The sequence below is a fragment of the Rana temporaria genome, chromosome 3 (assembly GCF_905171775.1).
Source record: "Rana temporaria chromosome 3, aRanTem1.1, whole genome shotgun sequence".
NCBI lineage: Eukaryota > Metazoa > Chordata > Amphibia > Anura > Ranidae > Rana > Rana temporaria.
In genome coordinates, this window is record NC_053491.1 from 423,473,299 (window position 1) to 423,491,406 (window position 18,108).

An 18,108-nucleotide genomic window follows, 5' to 3' on the forward strand; every position below is an offset into this window, starting at 1 on the left:
AAGGGACCTTATGCAGGCAGGATGCCACAACTGCAGGAGCCCAACATTCTGGTTGTTTCGTCAAATGAAAATTCTGAGCTCCACAAGCATTGCCGATAGATTAGACTGACTATAACTATATTGGCGATTCTGTACTTTTCTCCTAGTCATCCATAAACATGACAAAATATCTAACCGCTTGCCGTCCAAAGCAATTTTTCATAAACAAGTTAAAGCTCAGCATATTTTTTTTTTTTTTGCTGGAAAATTACTCAAAACCCTCAAATATTTTTTTTTTTTTTAGAAACCAGACGCTCTGGAAAATAAGCAATGGCTGTAGCAATTTGTTTATGTGCACAAAATTTGCGCAGCTATTAAACACAAATTTTCAGAAAAAATAAACAAAAAAATTACACTTCTATTGTGTTTGTGTGCAGTATAAATCATTTAATATACAACCCATTAGGTTATAGGATGTCCTTAGAAACTAGAAAAAAGATTGAATGAATGGAATGTGTTAAAATCATAAAAGTTTAATTTTCCTTTGACAACGTATATATTTTTACCTTCATAAAAATGTAATGGAAGGAAAAGCTCAAACCTTTTTATCCTTTAATATTCATTTTTTTTTTCCTGTAGATTACTCTCTGACTGGTTTCTCCACGAATGGCACTCTTGCCGTACTGCTCATTTATATAGGTTTCATATGTATACTGATTTTGTCACATTGTTATACCAAATGCGTACCTTCCCATATGTACACTATACATTGATCATTTTTATAAATAAAGCAAATTCTATCCAATCGGAATATGACCTCCCTCACACCAACGAGTTTCAATATACTCAATTAATGCATTGTCTATATAAACTTGGCAATATTTCCAAACAAGTTAATGCTTCAGCTTGGACCTATTTTTCTTCGCCAATACGACAAAATAAGGGCATTTCTTTATTTTATCAATTAATGCAACAAAAACGAGTTTTTAATAAATCTGCCTCCCATCTTCTTTGGGAAAAAGATCTTAAATGCTCTTTCACGAATGACCAATGGCGCTTGGCCTGTAAGGTCAATCAATCTGCCACTCGTTGCACCTCCTTGTGGGAGTCATCTATCAAAATCACTTTGCGTTGGTACCTTACTCCGGTAATAGTTTCCAAATTTGACCCCCAAACCCCTGCAGCTTGTTGGAGACGTTGCCCAACTTCAGTCAGAGGAGACATATTCCATATATTATGGAGTTGTCCAAAGCTCACAGTCTATTGGGCAGGAATCTTCAATATAAATATCTGACCTGACTCAAACACGAGTGGCTCCTGATCCAGCATTGGCTATTTTATCATTAGGAATAGACAGGTTTTCATTTAATCTTCGTAGAACGATAACCCATCTACTCTTGGCAGCTAGATTGTCGATTACAAGAAAGTGGAAAGATCCCGATCCGCCTTCCCCCGATGACGCTATTGACCTCTTGGATTTACATAATTCCTATGAAAGGATTTTAGCGTCATCCTTGGGCTCTCTTCATAAATACTCAATCCAATGGGACCTCTGGAACGTCTGGTTCAAAAACAGGACATAATTCTGTTTACCTTATTTCCTCCGACACGTTGTTTACTATTCAGATAGGAAATATGAGAGGAGATAGCTCTCGAACACTATGATTCCCATATGGGGTGTTCGGGAAAGCTAGTTCCTTTATTTTATTTGTTTGCTTATGTATTTCTTTCTTTTTCCTTTGATATTGTGATTTGATCTCTTATTGACTTGATACTATTGAGAAAATATTCTACAGAAAATACTCTACAATTTTTCTTATGATGATTGGTAGTATTATATTGCTTAGCCAACACATATCTGTATGTTAGATAATGAGTATTACTTTGTCTCCTACTGTTACGATGCATTGTGTACTATATGCTATTGTAATGCATTATTTTGTTTGATTGAAAAATATAAATAAAAAACTATTGAAATAAAAAAATAAAAATAAAGCAAATTGTATAAAAAAATAAATAATAATTGTGACAAAAATCTACACTGGTCTGGACTATTCTTAACCAGGACCAGTAATAAGGGAACACCGTGCACGCACGCACACACACACAGAACATAACACATCCCGAGGCTCTCACCTTTTGGCATTCGCGTAAGGGGTGGTTCGCAGCACTCCATGTGAAATCCACGGTCACACGAATCACAAAATAACATATTGTCCTGAAATGAAGGGTATAACATCATAACACAGCAGTATGAAGGACCACTACATACACAGTGTTACTCATTTCATTTTGCAGAAGTAAGAAAACTGTTGCCAGGTTTTGCCAATTCTTCAGAGCAGCCAGGAGAAAGCAGCTGAAGCAGTGTCCTACACGACCATGGAAATCAGATGACCCTCCCACACTTAAAAAAATGGTTACAATGAAAGGGCGACATGCTCAGAATGGAAAAAACGACACAAAGGCTGCCCCAACAAATTTAAAATACTGTGGGGCCCCTGGTTTGATACCCCAGGTTTAAGTCCCATTGATTTAGTGGCTGAAAGGATACTACAGGGTTAACGTACAACTAGATGTATTGCACAGCATTGTGGTTTAGGGACTGGTTCAGCAGGACCTAAAGTGGTAGTAAACTCAGAATTTTTATTTTAACCAACATGTAAGCTTATAATAAAAGCTTACCTGTATGTTAAATGAATATATCCTGAACGTGCATGGTTTAGGAGATGAGCAGCAGCCGCTGGCGTCACCAGCGCAAGCGCTCTGAAGGAACCCTGTACCCGTGCCATTCCTACAGAGCAGTGCCGTAAACAGTGACTCGTGCGTGAGTGACATCGCGGCTCGGCCATTCAAGTGGTCGCAAACCTGGAAGGAAGACTGGGTGAAGATGGAAGCCTATGCAGCAAAAACAGCACGCTGCTAAAGGGCTGTGTTTCAAAGCAAGTCTTTCATCTTGTGCCAGTATGCACATTATGCCTTTACCTTCTTGTATCCTTTTACTACCGCTTAAAAAGGTCTGACACTGCTGGCTATATTGCACCAATATTAAATGATACCTGATACTTTAACATGTGCTTCTAATATATACCTCTATGTGGAGTGTAATATAACTGGCTAGGTTTGTGTATTTTTATTTAAGCACCTGCTCTGGAACGTTTATGTTTTTTTTTACGTTTTTTTTGCATTTTCAATAAAGTTTAGATTTAAAAATAAATAAATAAAAATCGATGTGAAGCAGATTATCTGGTTTTACCAAACTGAAAACTTACAGCATTCTTGCCCTGGTCGCGGCACGAACTGCAGGTTTTGCACTCTATACATTGCCAGCGGAGGGCTTTAACTCGTACTGTGAGTTCAGGAGAGAACTTAAGACAGGACGGGTGACCTAAAGGCGGAGAAAAAGTGAGAAATTAGCAACATGGCAAAACAAGTCACAGCTGGTAAGAGACTTCAACCCTTTTACAACAGAACAACCCGACAAGTGTTAGACCCCTTTCACACTGAGGCACTTCTAAACTGCCAGTAAAACACTAAGCGCTTTTGAAGAGCTTTCCATTCGTTTCAATGGAGAGGTGCCCTGCAGCGCACTGCCCCAGTGTGAAAGCATTCATTGATTTGAATGGAAATAGGTTTTCGCAAGGTTTTCGGGCGCTTTTTTTTTTTTTTGCGTAAAAGCACCTGAAAAGTGCGAAAGGGATCCTAATCACCCAAATATAGTTAACAAAGCCCAAAAAGATACAGTGAAAAGGAAACATTGTCTGAACCTGGTGAAAAAAAAAATAAAAAAAAAATAAAAGAAGGACCTGGTGTGATTGCATATTTTTTTGGCCAAAAAATTGTGCCAACGCAAAAAAATAAAATAAAAAGCGCATGTGGAATACCAGACTGAATATGGGGACTACTGCTTAAACCAACCTGTACTCCTTACATTATACCAGTGGTAGCTTTCCTAAAAGCCTGAAAAACAGCCCCTTGAGAACAAATGCTTTATCATAAAAATGGAAAGGATAAGAAGCCATGCTACCTCCACTAAAGACTGTTAGCTTGGCTCATGGTGTCCAGTGGGCTTTTGTGCATAATACATTTATATTATGCTATGCCAAATAGCAGATGGTAAACCAGGAGCTCCAGAGAGAGAACAACCTGCAAGGCAGCAGGGGCAGGACAGGGCAGCCAGGAACAAGAGAAAACCTCATATTTATCAATGTGCTGCATTTACAGCACCAAGGTATTACAAGGCACTTTTTTATATTTTTATGGAAAACACAAAATTGCATCAGTTCTTGCAACAAAGAAACTCTTCTAAGGAACAATTTGACCAGACCTTTCAAAAGTTCAGGGATATAGATATTTTTCTACATAGATATATATATATATTTATATATAACGAGAATGATGATTTATAGCCACCATGCTGCCTCACACTAATGAATACACACACCACTCTGGGTATACCAACGATCACCGAGATTATTATTTAATAAAGTGGATCTGAAAGTAGAACGTTTCTTACCGGCATTAAGCTAAATGTAGCCCTCCCACCGGGAAAAAACGTGTGTAAAAAGTGTGGAAAACAGACAAATGCTTTGAATATAGCTTTAGTGTCAGCATAACTGTGCTTTTATGATTCACTTTCCCTAATATTAAAATTTCCGGATTTCTAAATCAGACTTGCAGACATACAGTGCTGTTGAAGTGTTTTTCCCTTTCCTAGACTGCCACCAAGTGGTGAGAACCGAATCTTAAACTGTTCAGTAACGAAGCCAACTCATTCAGGGTTCATTCGCTGCACATGCGGTGGGGCTGTGGTGGGCGGCTATTCCAGCACTGTCCCACTGCCTGACAAGGAAAAATACCATATATCCATATCGGCCTGGTTCACACCACTGCATTGCGGTGGTGGGTGCTGAAAAAAGTATTGCATTTAGTACTTTTTTTTTGTGCAGAGCAATCCACACTGCCTCACACCACGTGTCCAGCAATTAAATTTTGATGTGATTTTTGTGTGTAACATCTTAATAAAGTTTGTTTAAAGGACAAAAAAAGGAAACAGTGTGATAAACCGATATTGGTGCATCATTACTGTGCTGATCTCGGCCGGACCGCACACCAGCCACTGGGTTGAAATTCAGTACCTGGTGTGAATGAGTATTAATGTTGCATTCACACCTTGGAAACCCGATGCATTGCAAAAAAAAGCAGCCCTCAAAAATGAATGAGTGGACAACACACCAAAAAAAAAAAAAAGTTTTAAAATTAATTTATATATAAATCCCAGATGGGCATAATTCCTGAAAAAGCAGCACACGGTTGGGCATTACCATGCGTTATGGTGTACGCCAAAGCATGTGCTTTGGAGCTGCATTGTCTTGAAAATGAATGGCACCACAACAGTGTTTTTCGGCCTATGTACTCGGATTTACCAACATTGTTTTTCACGATTTCCCCGAAATACCTACGATCAGAGAAGGTACCTACCGCTATTTCCACAGTCTGCGCATGATATGAGCTCTTCTGGTTTCTTCTCTCGGTTATGCTCCTTTGTTCCCAGACAAAAACTGCATATTGGGATGGGCTCAGCGACTGGCTGCAGAAGACAAAAACCACAGAAAAGCAGGTTAAATGTGTTGTTGTGTATTGTATATAGGATATATAGTCAGTGGGACGAATGAAGAAAAAAATAAATAAATAAATGAAAACCTATCCACACAAACTGATTCCATCCATGAACTGTCTCCTGACAGGACACTGAATTCCAACAGTGGGACCCAGCACTGGCAAAATACAATGATCATTGGCTGCAGCCGCTGATTGACAAAAGTTTTACAACTTGTCAACTCAACAGAAGTTGACGATCAATTTCTGGTCGTACAGGGACAGCTACAAATTGATTGGAACGTGGCCAGTCCCTGCCGAACCATCTGTCTATAGCCAGCTTTAGAATAAAAGCAGCAAGGAAGGTGTGGCAGATAAAGACTCACAATCCTAATTACATTAAAATGAAGCAGCAATAATAACCATATCACACCACATGATCACCTACAATTCCAGGTAACATGAGTCTATGATAAATATAAATAAATAAATAAATATATCCATTCCAATATAAAATTAATTTTAGCTGGATGTCTCATGAACCCCTCATTGTTCACATCAAATAGATACTGTATTTCAGGGGTGCCCAACCAGTGGCCCGGGGGCCACACGTGGCCAGTGGAGCCCTCAGATGTGGCCCGCTACCTCCTGCTCTGGGATGGAACAAAATAGAATAGAATACGGTTATTAAAGGTACGTTTATTACTAATATCACAGTGTATATATGGGCATATCTGTTCTGCAGTGGTTACTGGGCCGTTTTCAAACTGATCCACAGGTGCAGAGAAGCGCCCCTGAGGGTTACCTGCACTGAGCCATTGACTTCTATTACCTGCGAATTTGGTGTGCTGAGAGTAGAGTTGGCTCTATAGAGCCGAGTGGGCTGCCATCCACCCACTCCGCTCATTGTGGCCCGTGACCGGCTACCAAGTCGCTTAAGTGGCCCTTGCTCTTCAAAAGGTTGGGCACCCCTGCTGTATTTAGTCAAGTGTAAGCTTGTATTAGCAAATCTCAGTACTTCTGGAAGGGCAGCCCAGAATGGTCGTCATTACAGAGACTGGAATCAGAAGACAAACCAAAGTGCTTTCAATTTATTCTCTTGACCTAATTTTTTTTACATTCCTTTTACTTTTTTGATGAACTGGCACTAAACATAAATTATGCTCAGCATTAAATGTTGTGTTAGGTTCAATTAAACCGAAAACAATCACTTCCAGGACAGCCACAAACAGAACTGGTTACTGTGAGGCAATGCAAAAAGTTCTCTGATAAATAGGGCATCCAAATTTGTACCCAAGTGTCAACTTTTCCCCCTTGTAAGGGCTCAGTTTTACATAAAAGATATTCACATATTCACATTGGCAATAGCCAACGACGTCACCTGCGCATGTGCAGTGGCGCTCCACATTCCAGGGCATACAGTATGCCATAGAATGCAGTGCCGTGGCTCCCGTGTGGTAGTGACATCATTGCGGCTCTGTCCATTTAAAAGACTGCAGCCTGGAGGGAAGACAGGGTGAAGATTGGAATCTAATAAGGGCCCCCCCCATTTACAAATCCCAAGCAAACCCATAGGAGCGATAAGTGCCCCAAATCACCATGCACTGACCTCTGAAAGAGAGGAAGACTCCTAATGTTGCATAGAAAACATGCATTAGTAGTTGAACACATAACTCATTAACACCTATGTCCAGGTACCAGACTCTGGCCATAACCTGTGATATTCAGCACTGGAGAGGACATATAAAGCATGAATCCATTGTATTCCATATGTGGTTATGAAAGGGACGCAGACTATACCTCCAGTTCAACATCTCTAGCACACACCTGTGCTTTTTCCATGCAGTGGAAATTAACAGGTTCCCTGAATCCTATTGCCGTTACTAGCAATGAAAATAAACTTTACAACCAGGTAGGAGAAGCATGTGACAGCACTTATGCTTAGTATTTGGTCCACAGCTGCCCCTTGGAGAGGGGGGAAGAAGGTCCATTCTGGGTAAGCTCCAACTTAGGATTCAATCTAAAGCGGTAGTAAACCACTCTCCAAAAGAAAAAAGAAAAAAGAAAAAATAGTGCCCCCTGCAGCGTTAGATCACATTCTAGCGCATTATGACAGGTTTCCCTTTGCAAATAGAGTCCTCATGCGCATCGTTATCACGGCTCCCACGGTGCTTCCATCTTCACCCGATTGTACTTCTTTGTATGCGGGCTACAGCCGTTTGAATGGGCAGAACCGCGATATCACTACCGTGTAAGCACGCGGGAGTGAGTCACAGCCACGGAGCTCTGCATTCTACGAGATACTGTATGCCCTGGAATGCAGAACGTCACTGCACATGCTACTGCCAATGTGAATATCTCCTAAATGGTGAATGTTTAGGAGATATTCATTGTACCTACAAGGTAAGCCTGATTGTAAGCGAAGACCTTTATGTGAAGCTTACACATGGCCGTTTTTCTTCATCCTTTGTGGCGGAATGATGGGGACAGAAATACAGCGAGATCAGCATGAGCAAAGCACAGGTTCACTTTAAAATTAAACATGGAATCAGGCTTCTTGCTCATATCCAGTTAGCAGATTAAGTCTAATAAAAGGATGATTCTCATGTGTGGGACACTGCTTCTTCCAAGACTTGGATAGGAATAATGGGTTTCTATTTAGAAATTAGCTTTAGGCTGCATTCACACCTGAGCGTTTTGTTGCCTGAAGCGCGACGCTCAAATACGCTAGAGGGGAAAAAATACATTATACCCTATGGAGATGGTTTACATCTCCACTCCAAAACGCCTGACGCCGAACGACTGAAGCTCAAACAAGTTCCGGACCCTTTTTTGTCGCGCGTATCGGGCGGTTTGGGCGTATTTGAGCGTTTCCATTTCCCATAGAAAGTAATGGAAACGCTCGATTCAAGCGACTTGCGCAACAACGAGCGTTTTCTACATGCGTTTCGTCGCTTTAGCCCCCATTCACATTGTAACGCCGCGTACGCGGCGTATTTTGCCGCGATTAGGTTACTTTTTTTTTTTTTACACAAAGAATTGCCATTGATGTCTATGGCCGAACGCCAATGCCGCCTGAAAAAAAGGGTCCGGGACTTGTTTTCAGGCGACAGGCGTACGGCGTTTATGAGATGTGAACCATCTCCATAGACATCAATGGCAATTCTCCCCTCCAGCGGCACGAGCGTCGGGCGTTTTGTCGCCAAGGTGTGAATGGAGCCTTAATCAATAGAACTTTTCACCCAGACAGAAGATTAAAAAAATCTACCAACAAGTTATGAAAAGATGATAATTTTTCCTATTGGCTAAAATAAAAAACGTTGAAGTACAAAAACGTCGGACGACGCTGTATGCAAACGCGCAAATAAGCATGAATACGCGCCAGAAAAAACGACCGACGCTCAGGTGTGAATGCAGCCTTAGACAGTGATGTTTTTATACACGAGATCACTCAACAAGCAGTTGCATAGTTTGTATGCAAGTAGTTGAGGAGAAAGCGAAAAATAAAAAAACAAATACAAGGGGCTACTCATTCCCTGCCAAACGCACAGATCCTCCTGTGTGTGCGGTTTCCTTTAGCACCCATTATGTACTTGGCGTTTCCGGTATTGATTCAAACCTCGGTATTTATTATCTATAAACAGGGGGAAGAACACACACACACCACAATTTATAGACTAAAGTGCCAAGTCACACTAAAGAAAGGGACGGAGAAAGAACATGGAGTCATCCAGCTTATATAAAACAAGAGATGGATAACTATACAAGAGAAAGCAACCCCCTCCCCTTATGTATGAGGAATTCAGACATGCACCAAGTGTACAGACACTGATGGTCATTCCCCTTTAAGGACTGGCTAGGCTCCCAGCTGTCCCCCGCTCCCTGGTTAAGTGTCACTGCTAGCAGCAGATGTCCTCCATCTGCACACAGAGAAGAGCTGAGAACCTGAGCCAGGACTACGGCAATACGAGATGCTTGTTTATCAGCTGAGAGATCCCGCGGCCGGAGACATCACACGCTGATACTTGTATACACGTTTCACTGTCAATGTATATATACACACACCTTACGGGGGAGGTACGCCGCTGAAAACAAAACACTGACTGATAGTGTGAGCAGGATGACAGAGATGACAGAGTGCAAAGAAACAACAATGTGTTGGGAACCGTTTACAATCCAACCCCATTCCCTATATTGTAGGTATAAAATAGACAGTTATTTTGTACAACACAAAATAAGAGTTTGCATTTATTTGTACCAAACGCCACAATAATGATTGTAACAAACTGTATGGATATAAATGTTATTGTGGGTGTGAGATTAGAGCTGCATTTCCCTTCTCTGAATAGCAGAGGAAAACGAGTATTGTGTGAGCAAACCCTTACTGACTCAGGGTAGAGCTCCAGCCAAACCTTTGTTCTTTTCCAAAAGTAGATCTATAGCCAAAACCTTTTTCCTATTTTGGATAGAGTGGGGAAGGATTAAAACTCCTGTCAGGTTATACTACAGTTCCCCAGGACCGGAAGAGGAAGTCTCTCCAAAGCTCATAACACACATTACAATCTGATGATACAATCTCCTTTATATCTAACAACCACCATAAAGTGCAGGGGTCTGCCTGATTGGATACAAACTGATTTTATAGATTAGGTAGGTCCTCAGTTTTTGTTGATTGTAGAGACAGATTTCAACGTGTATGGTGACCCCCAAGGCTGGCCATAGGCCATTTTTCCGATCAGCTCACAAATGAAGGAATCCCTGTGCCATTCTATTCCGAGAGCCTGACTCCACCGCTGTTCCAATACACTAATTAGCAGCTGAACCAGCCGATCAAGACATTTTCCAACTGTCCCATTCAACAGAAGTTGATTGTTCGGTTAACTTCTGTTGAGTGAGGAGAGCCAGACGGATCAAAATTCAGCTGGTCCCTGCTGAACCAGACAGATTTTGACCCATTTATATGCAGCGTAACAGCAATACAGACAAGAAATGAAAATGCTTTAAAGGCAAACTTCACCCAAAAGGAGACATTCCACTTGTTCCCCCCCCCCCCCCACATTGTTTTTTGGGGGGGACCAGGTACCAGAGCTCCAACCAGAAGTTCACCTACCCACCCCCTTCGCCTGCAGCCTTCTGGGACACATTACAGGTTCCCAGAAAACTGGGGGACCATTCACAAAGCACAGCGGGGGTCACGCATGCGCAGTGGGAAGCTGTAAGGCTTCACTGCCGGTTACCCTTTGTTAAGGTACCAGCACCTGGACCCAAAGCCCACTGAAGAATCGGCTTGGGTGAGGACAATGCTGGATCCCTGGAGAAGGTAAATGTCATATTAAAAGTCGGCAGCTACAATATTTGTAGTGTTTTTCTTTGGAGGGGGGGAACCTCTGTAAGCTAAAAGCAGAGCTACTGTATATCAATTCTATACGAGAATTGGCTCAATTGGATCCTAAAATCTATATAATGGCTTTTATTGCTATATATGTATGAAATGATTTATAATGTCTGTTAAATGCTATACGAATTACAATAAATATGTCGTATCTTATAATTCATAGCTGTCTGTCAATTACCTTAAAGTCCCAAACTTTTTGTGCGACTAAAACAAGATACAAATGAACAGCACATTGAAAGGTTAAAAAAAAAAAAAAAAAAGTTAGTGCTGAAAATTTCAGCATCAAGCCAGAGATTATGTACAGTTGTACACCCAACATTGCATACTCCTGATGTGTGTCTGCTGCACCAAGTACTTGAATGAAACTGTATCCTGTTCTCTTTGTATTGATTCCTTTGTGTGAAATCCCTGGTGTTCCTGCCAGTCCCTCTGCTTTCCTATTAAAAGCCGACACCGGTTACCACAGAGCTGACCGAGGACCAGATGGGCCCCAGGCATCTCTATGACCCTGGGAAGCCGGAACCGACATCATGACGTCACTTTTGGCTCAGATGTAAACACCAACCTTTTTTCCCCCTAGAAAGTAGAAATCAAGGGTGTTTTTTTTTTTTTTTTTAGAACCCTCATTTCTAAATGCCTTATTAAATGCCTTATTTCTAATCACAAGGAAGGTTAACATTTCGTGTGATAGGAAAAAAAAAAAAAAAGTGATAAAAATAAATCAAAAACTAAAAAACTATTAAAAAAAAAAAAAAAAAAAAAAAAGCATCCCTATCGCCCATAGGTTGCGTTTGTATATGTAAATGGTGTTCCCACTACTCATGCACGGCATCACCATGAATGAGCGAGAGACATAATTTCAGCACTAGACATTTAACTCTAAACTGGAAACCTGTAATAAAAAAAAAAAGTTAAAGCATACCGCCCCCCCCAATAGACACTTTTAAGTACTGTAGTTTGGAGCCATTCCACAAGTGTGCGCAATTAAAAGCGCAAAGTATATATTTAAATCGGCGCAACATCATCTGTTATGTTTTACAAAACAAACTATATATTGTTTTTTTTTTGCAATAAAGCGCATTAAAGTGGTTGTATACCCGCGATGATTTATAAAAAAAAATTCCACCTGAAAGGCAAAAGTCATAATGAGCTAGTATGCATACTAGCTCATTATGAAATACTTACCTCGGAACGAGGTGTAGAGAACTTAACTGGTCCACGCCGAGCGAGATGTCATCTTGTGTCGGCGTGTCTTCCGGGTATTGCCGCTCCAGCGCTGTGATTGACTGGAGCGGCGATGTCGTCACTCCCGCGCATGCGCGCGGGAGACTTCAATCCGGCAAGGTCCGGCAGCTTGAGAGCGGACATCAGAGTCGTTCCAGGCTCCGCTGACAGTCACCAGCTTTCTGCTTGGGGAGCTGTGAGAACCGAGCGATCGGCGGTGTTCGATCGCTCAGTTCTCAGTGTAGAGGTGGCGGGGGACCGATGCTGCATCCTCGGAGGCAAGCATAAATCTGCAATAACCCTGATTCCCATACTTTGCTTTTAAATGCAGCTGAAATGATAGAACTTTGGTCAGCATTTTATGGAATGGTTGCCTGTTCACCTGTTGATTCCCCACACTTCCTGTCTTGGTAAAAGGAGGATACACCCAGAAGAGAAACCTCCAACAGACTGCAGTAAAATCTGACAGGGGCTCAAACCTTTCCTTATCCTGTCCAAACCTAAACACACAAAAATAACTTTTGGATATAGGCACTCTAATTATACGGAGAATGGTTTTTATTTGCCATCTTTTTCGTTTAGTTTAGTTCCACGCATATCCTGGCCTGAAAACAAAACAGGAAATGGAGTAGAAATCTCCAGAAAGCAAAGACAAATCCATCACTGCTGTTTGGGTGACAACCAATATGTTTTCTATAGAACTGTTTTCTGAAAAACAAAAAGGGGCCACAGAACTTTCTACACTATCCATATCACCTAAGATCATCGCAATAATTCCTCACATCTATATTGTCAGACCCCATCTTTCCACCATAGCAATCCTAAAAGCATCAGCCCACAAACACTGCACTACAAGCAATCAGAATATTCACAACCTCCCTCTCTTTATCCTGGCCTGTAAGGTCTCTTTCACACTAGCGGACCGTTCGTCCGTTTATTACAAGTCCGTTTACGGACTTATAATGCATCCCCATGGGATTGCGTCCGTTAGCGAATGGAGCATCCGCTAACGTCCGCAACCATCCGCGTCCGTCAGGATCCGCTTTTGCAGACGGAAGAAAACCCTATTTTTCTTCCGTCCGGCGGAACGGATCGGATGCAGACGGACCGTCTGCATCCGATTCCCCATAGGGGAGAGCGGAGGAGAGACAGGGTGGTCTCTGCACTGTGTGCGGGGACCGCCCTGTCCGCCGACAGCTCAGCGGGGATCCCCGCTGAGCCGACGGACACACACGGAGCGGACACAAAAACGGTCCGCTCCGTGTGAAAGAGGCCCAAGTAAAAAGTGTTCCAGCTGATCCGAAGCTCAGCTTATTAGGAAGATTTTTTCCCTCACTTCCCATGTAGACATCAGAATGGGAAATACAAAATCCAAGGGAACAGATTTTGTAATAAAGCATTTTTGATGGAGAAATTAAATCTTGACCGCAGTAGAGCTTTATTATAATTAGGGGTGCAACGGATCAAAAAACTCACGGATCGGATCGATCCTCGGATCAGGAGTCACGGATCGGATCATTTTCGGATCAGCAAAAAAAAAAAAAGACAAATCTTGTTACACCCACCAGAGTTTTAGATTTAACAGTTCTTCTCAACACAAAACGGAGCTTATGTGCTTAAATACAGTGTTTGGAAATCCGACGGACTGTTTATTGCTAATGTGACAGAACACCTCTGATTTTCACATTTAAACAGTCCGTCAGATTTACAAATACTGTATTTAAGCGTATAAGCTCTGTTTTGTGTTGAAATAACTGCATCTCGCAATACTTATATGTGCAGCCAAGTGGAAGTCGCAGCCCCATGTACGAAAGTGGTGTCACCAGTTCCCTACTGTGACCTGAACTATCCCAATCATCAGATCCCTTTAGTGTCATTGATCGGCGGGCTGAGTGTCTAGTGAAAATCCCCCCTACGTGCTCAGTCCATACAGATCCCCCTGATCGCCTCCTCTCTCTTCTCTGGCAAGCAGCAGGACGCCCGGTGCGGCGGCGGCGGCAGCGGCTCCCCGTGTGGATTCCTCAAGGTGCAGCATGGAGCTCATCGCTGGGCTGTTAGGAGTCAATGACATATTGAGCTCAAGTGCCCACAAACTTCCGAGGAGCAGCCTGCATCCCCCGCGCCGGGTGGACCTCGATGGCCGCCGCTTCGATAGCTAGGCTGAAGCCGCGGCCTTTACTATGGACCGGGAGGCCCGTGGATCGCCGTGTGTCCCGACCCGAAGGTGCTGATCCGTACGGATCAGTTGCACCCCTAGTGACAATACTTGATGTGTTCCCACTGTCATATGGCATTCTTGTGCCACAGTGCCTACACACTGTCATGGTTTTATCCACTAACCTCTTTCCTTCATCATTATATTTGACAGGGAAGCCAAAATGCTCCCATACAGGGGATTTAAATGACGCGGGGCATTCAAGCTCCTCCGTTCGCCATGACCACGCTGTGTGTGGACTGAACATGCGCAAATTTTTTTTTTTGTTTTTTTTAGAAAACAATCCTCGGATCACGTGTGTGCGGTTCGGATCAATCTTTTTCGGTTCGGATCACGGATCAATGACGATCCGTTGCACCCCTAATTATAATAATACGGGGTCTATATATAGCGTCAACCGTTGGCACACCGCGTTACAATATAAAAGGAGACAATACAGTTATAATACAATAAAATACAAGAGGGTTAAGAGGGCCCTTTAATCGCCAATGTTGTATGCCATGTCAAAGGCATTTGACAGGTGGCGATACATTGCCTACTCACTGCCCGTTTTAACCCTGTTAATGGTACACCATCGTGCTAGTCACAGGGATGGTTGCATTCAGCACCAGTACTGTCCGCTGAGCACAATAGAGGGTATCACTTTTTCTGTGCCTACATCCAGGGGGCAGCAAGGCCACCAACAAAACCCATTCGAGTAAATAGGGTCGAGCCAAAAACTTGCAGCATGATATTTACACAGATAATCTTTTTTCAGCTGTCAAAGAAAGAAAAACCACAGACATTCACCTTCAGAAGTTGGTAGTATCACCTTCTAAATAACTGGGAACTGCTGCTCATAAAAGGTGATCTACAGCAGACTGCTTTTCAGAGAGGCTGTAGAGCGTTCCTCAGCCAGCACTCCAATTAAAATCAGATACTTGTATTCGGACACGGTGAGAGTACACTCTGGCTGTTAATTGCCTGTAGACCTCTGGTGCCTGACCTGCGGACCATTGACATTTACTGTGTGGCCCTCAGGGCCCTTGAAGACAAGTGTCTTTGGTGTTTACTCAAGCCAGTGGACGAAAAATATTCCTTAGGCCTTGTTCACACATGTGCACTATAGACGCAAAACAAAAAATTCCAGCACGCTGCATCTTTGCGGTGTGCAATATACAGTTTAATGGTAATGTTTGTAAAATACAGTTTATTGGTATTATTTATTTTTACTCTAGAGATGGGCACGTTTGGGATCCCACCTGCCCGATCCTGCCAGGAAGCAGACACTGCACACAGCCAATTACAGGCAGTGAAACATTTCTCGATCTGTGCAGCTGTGGATCCAGGAAAAGTCTCAGTGCCTGTGATTAGCAGTGTGCAGTGCCGGCTTTCTGGCGGGATGGGGCAGGTGGGAACCGAAACACGCCTGAGCCTATTCCTGGATCCGCAGCTGCCCAGATCGAGAAATGTTTCACTGCCTGTAATTGGCTGTGTGCAGTTTCGGCTTCCTGGCAGGATCGGGCAAGTGGGATCCCAAACACGCCTGAGCCCATTCCTATTGTACTTTAAAAAACAAAATCAAAAAAACAATATAAACATGTGACTAGCAGCAGAGCACTAGAAGCTCTTCCTGCTAATGTTTCCCTCCAGGCAGGCTGGGAAAGGTTTGGGTCGTGTGACAGCTGTATATCAATTAGGAAAAAAGTACTTTATTTTGTACTGCATTTCATCATTAAAAGAATTACAGTGCCATCATCCACGTACAGAAGTAGCTGGGACAATGCAAGTTAAACAGTGTGTGTTGGCATCACTTTAAGTCAATACGACCTTAGCAAGTTAAACAAGCAAAAATTCTGAGTCACATGCCAAGTTTTAGCGTTTATCTTAACATTTTACTACATACTACAGAACCATAAAAGAAGAAAACAAGTGCCCACATACATTACAAATTTTGCTTGCTAAGAAAGTGAGCAGACAAGTTTGTAATCATCATTCTAAAGCGGACAATTATATGACGGCTGAAGGACTGCCCTCCTGATTTATGAAAGTACGACACAAAGGCACAGCCAGAGCGACAGACACCAAGACAAAGCATCTGAGACTCATTGACAATGATCTGACGTGAAAGAGTCAGGAGGATGGCAGCTGGGAAGAGGTCATCTCCTCGTCTCTGGAAGGACACATGTGTCTGCCTGTACAGATTAGCACAGTCGCTCGCAGATGCTGAAAACAGGAAATGTTTCCTCGCTGCTCTCTATGACACCCGTAAACACAACAAGCTGACTTTATAAATAACCCAGGTATACTCCTTCCATCTGACACCACATGACTGGAAAGTCCAAGGTACCTTCCCTGATCTGCACACACCTTTCACATTCCACCAGCCTTCTAGAACTCCACTAGACCTGACCACCCACAAGCTTTCTGTAGCAGCATGGCCGCCATTATAACATCAGCAATTAATCTATATACTTTAGCAAATGAAAGGTCCTAAAAGTAAAAATAGAATGAGCAGTTTGTTGACCTCAGAAGCCAATAAGATGCTTGATTGCATTTTCTAAACTATAAAAGTCACATCACAATTCAGCTACTATGAGAAGTACCTTCAACCCAGGTTCATACTCACTGCGGGAATGAAATGGTGCGAGTTCAGCTGAACTGCATTTCAGTCCCGACTTTGGGGGCGATTTCAGAGACATCTGTGGTTTCTGCACAGATGTCAATGAAAACAAAAATTTAAATAAATAAATCGCACCCCGAAAATCGCCAAAAGTAGTACAGAAACTACTTTTGGGAATCAGACGCTGCCATTGCCGCTGATTTGGCACGCAATTTGACATGTCAAATCACATTAATGTGAACCAGGGCTCAGGCTCAATTCATACCCCTCTGCCAATCAGGAGTGGGTAGAATCACCTTAAAGCGGTTGTAAACATTTAAAAAAAAAAAAAAAAAACTGTAAAGGCAATAGCATAATGTGCATCGCATACTAGTACTTTATGAAATACCCCCATTGGAACAAAGCTATCCAGCACTGTAAAGTAAAAAAAAAAAAAAACACAACAGGTGACACTTTAAATTATTTTACAGGTTATATGTTTAGGGTTACAGAGGAGGTCCTGGGCTAGAATTCTTGCTCTACTGCACGCCATGGTGATAACTCACATGTGCGATTTGAACACCATTTACATATGTGAGAGCGACTTACGTATGCGTTTTCTTTTTTTTGATCACTTTCATTCCTATTACAAGGAATGTAAACATCCCTTCTAAAAGGAATAGTGTGTGAAAGGCCATCTTTATGGAGACCCCACATCTCTCCTTCAGGCTGGAAAGACCAAAACAAAAAAATTTAATAAAAACAAAATCAACTGTGTCTGCCTTTCCAGCCGTGTCCCCAGCACCGTTTACTTCAGCCGGCCTCCGAGGATCATAGAGATGACTGGGGCCCATCTGGTCACCAGAAATCTCTATGCTCATTTTCCGGCAGAGACCGATTCGATAGAAGCACCTTCTCGCCGCCTGCAAGAACAATCAAGCGGCTGAACTGCTGCCATGATTGTTCTTAGGCCCCATGCACACGAGAAGCAAATGCAAACACATCTAAACACACATTTTCAAAACGCAAAAACCGGCGTTTAAAGCGCCCGTTTTTGCCGCGAATTTTGCAGCGTTTTACCGCGTTTGCGTTTATAAGCGTTTAGTTAAGAAACATCAT

General features: G+C 42.4%; 1 protein-coding gene across 2 annotated transcripts in view; it reads right to left on the reverse strand.

Moving 5' to 3' along the window:
- The window catches only part of KAT6A (lysine acetyltransferase 6A), a 78,261-nt gene that overhangs the window by 33,035 nt on the left and 27,118 nt on the right, over window positions 1–18,108 (reverse strand). For both annotated transcript variants that reach the window (XM_040346204.1, XM_040346203.1), the window contains exons 3-5: window positions 5,458–5,566; window positions 3,249–3,364; window positions 2,116–2,197 (exon numbers count right to left, since the gene is read on the reverse strand). In XM_040346204.1, the coding sequence (XP_040202138.1) occupies window positions 2,116–2,197; window positions 3,249–3,364; window positions 5,458–5,566 (307 nt within the window). The remainder of the gene's footprint in view (window positions 1–2,115; window positions 2,198–3,248; window positions 3,365–5,457; window positions 5,567–18,108) is intronic.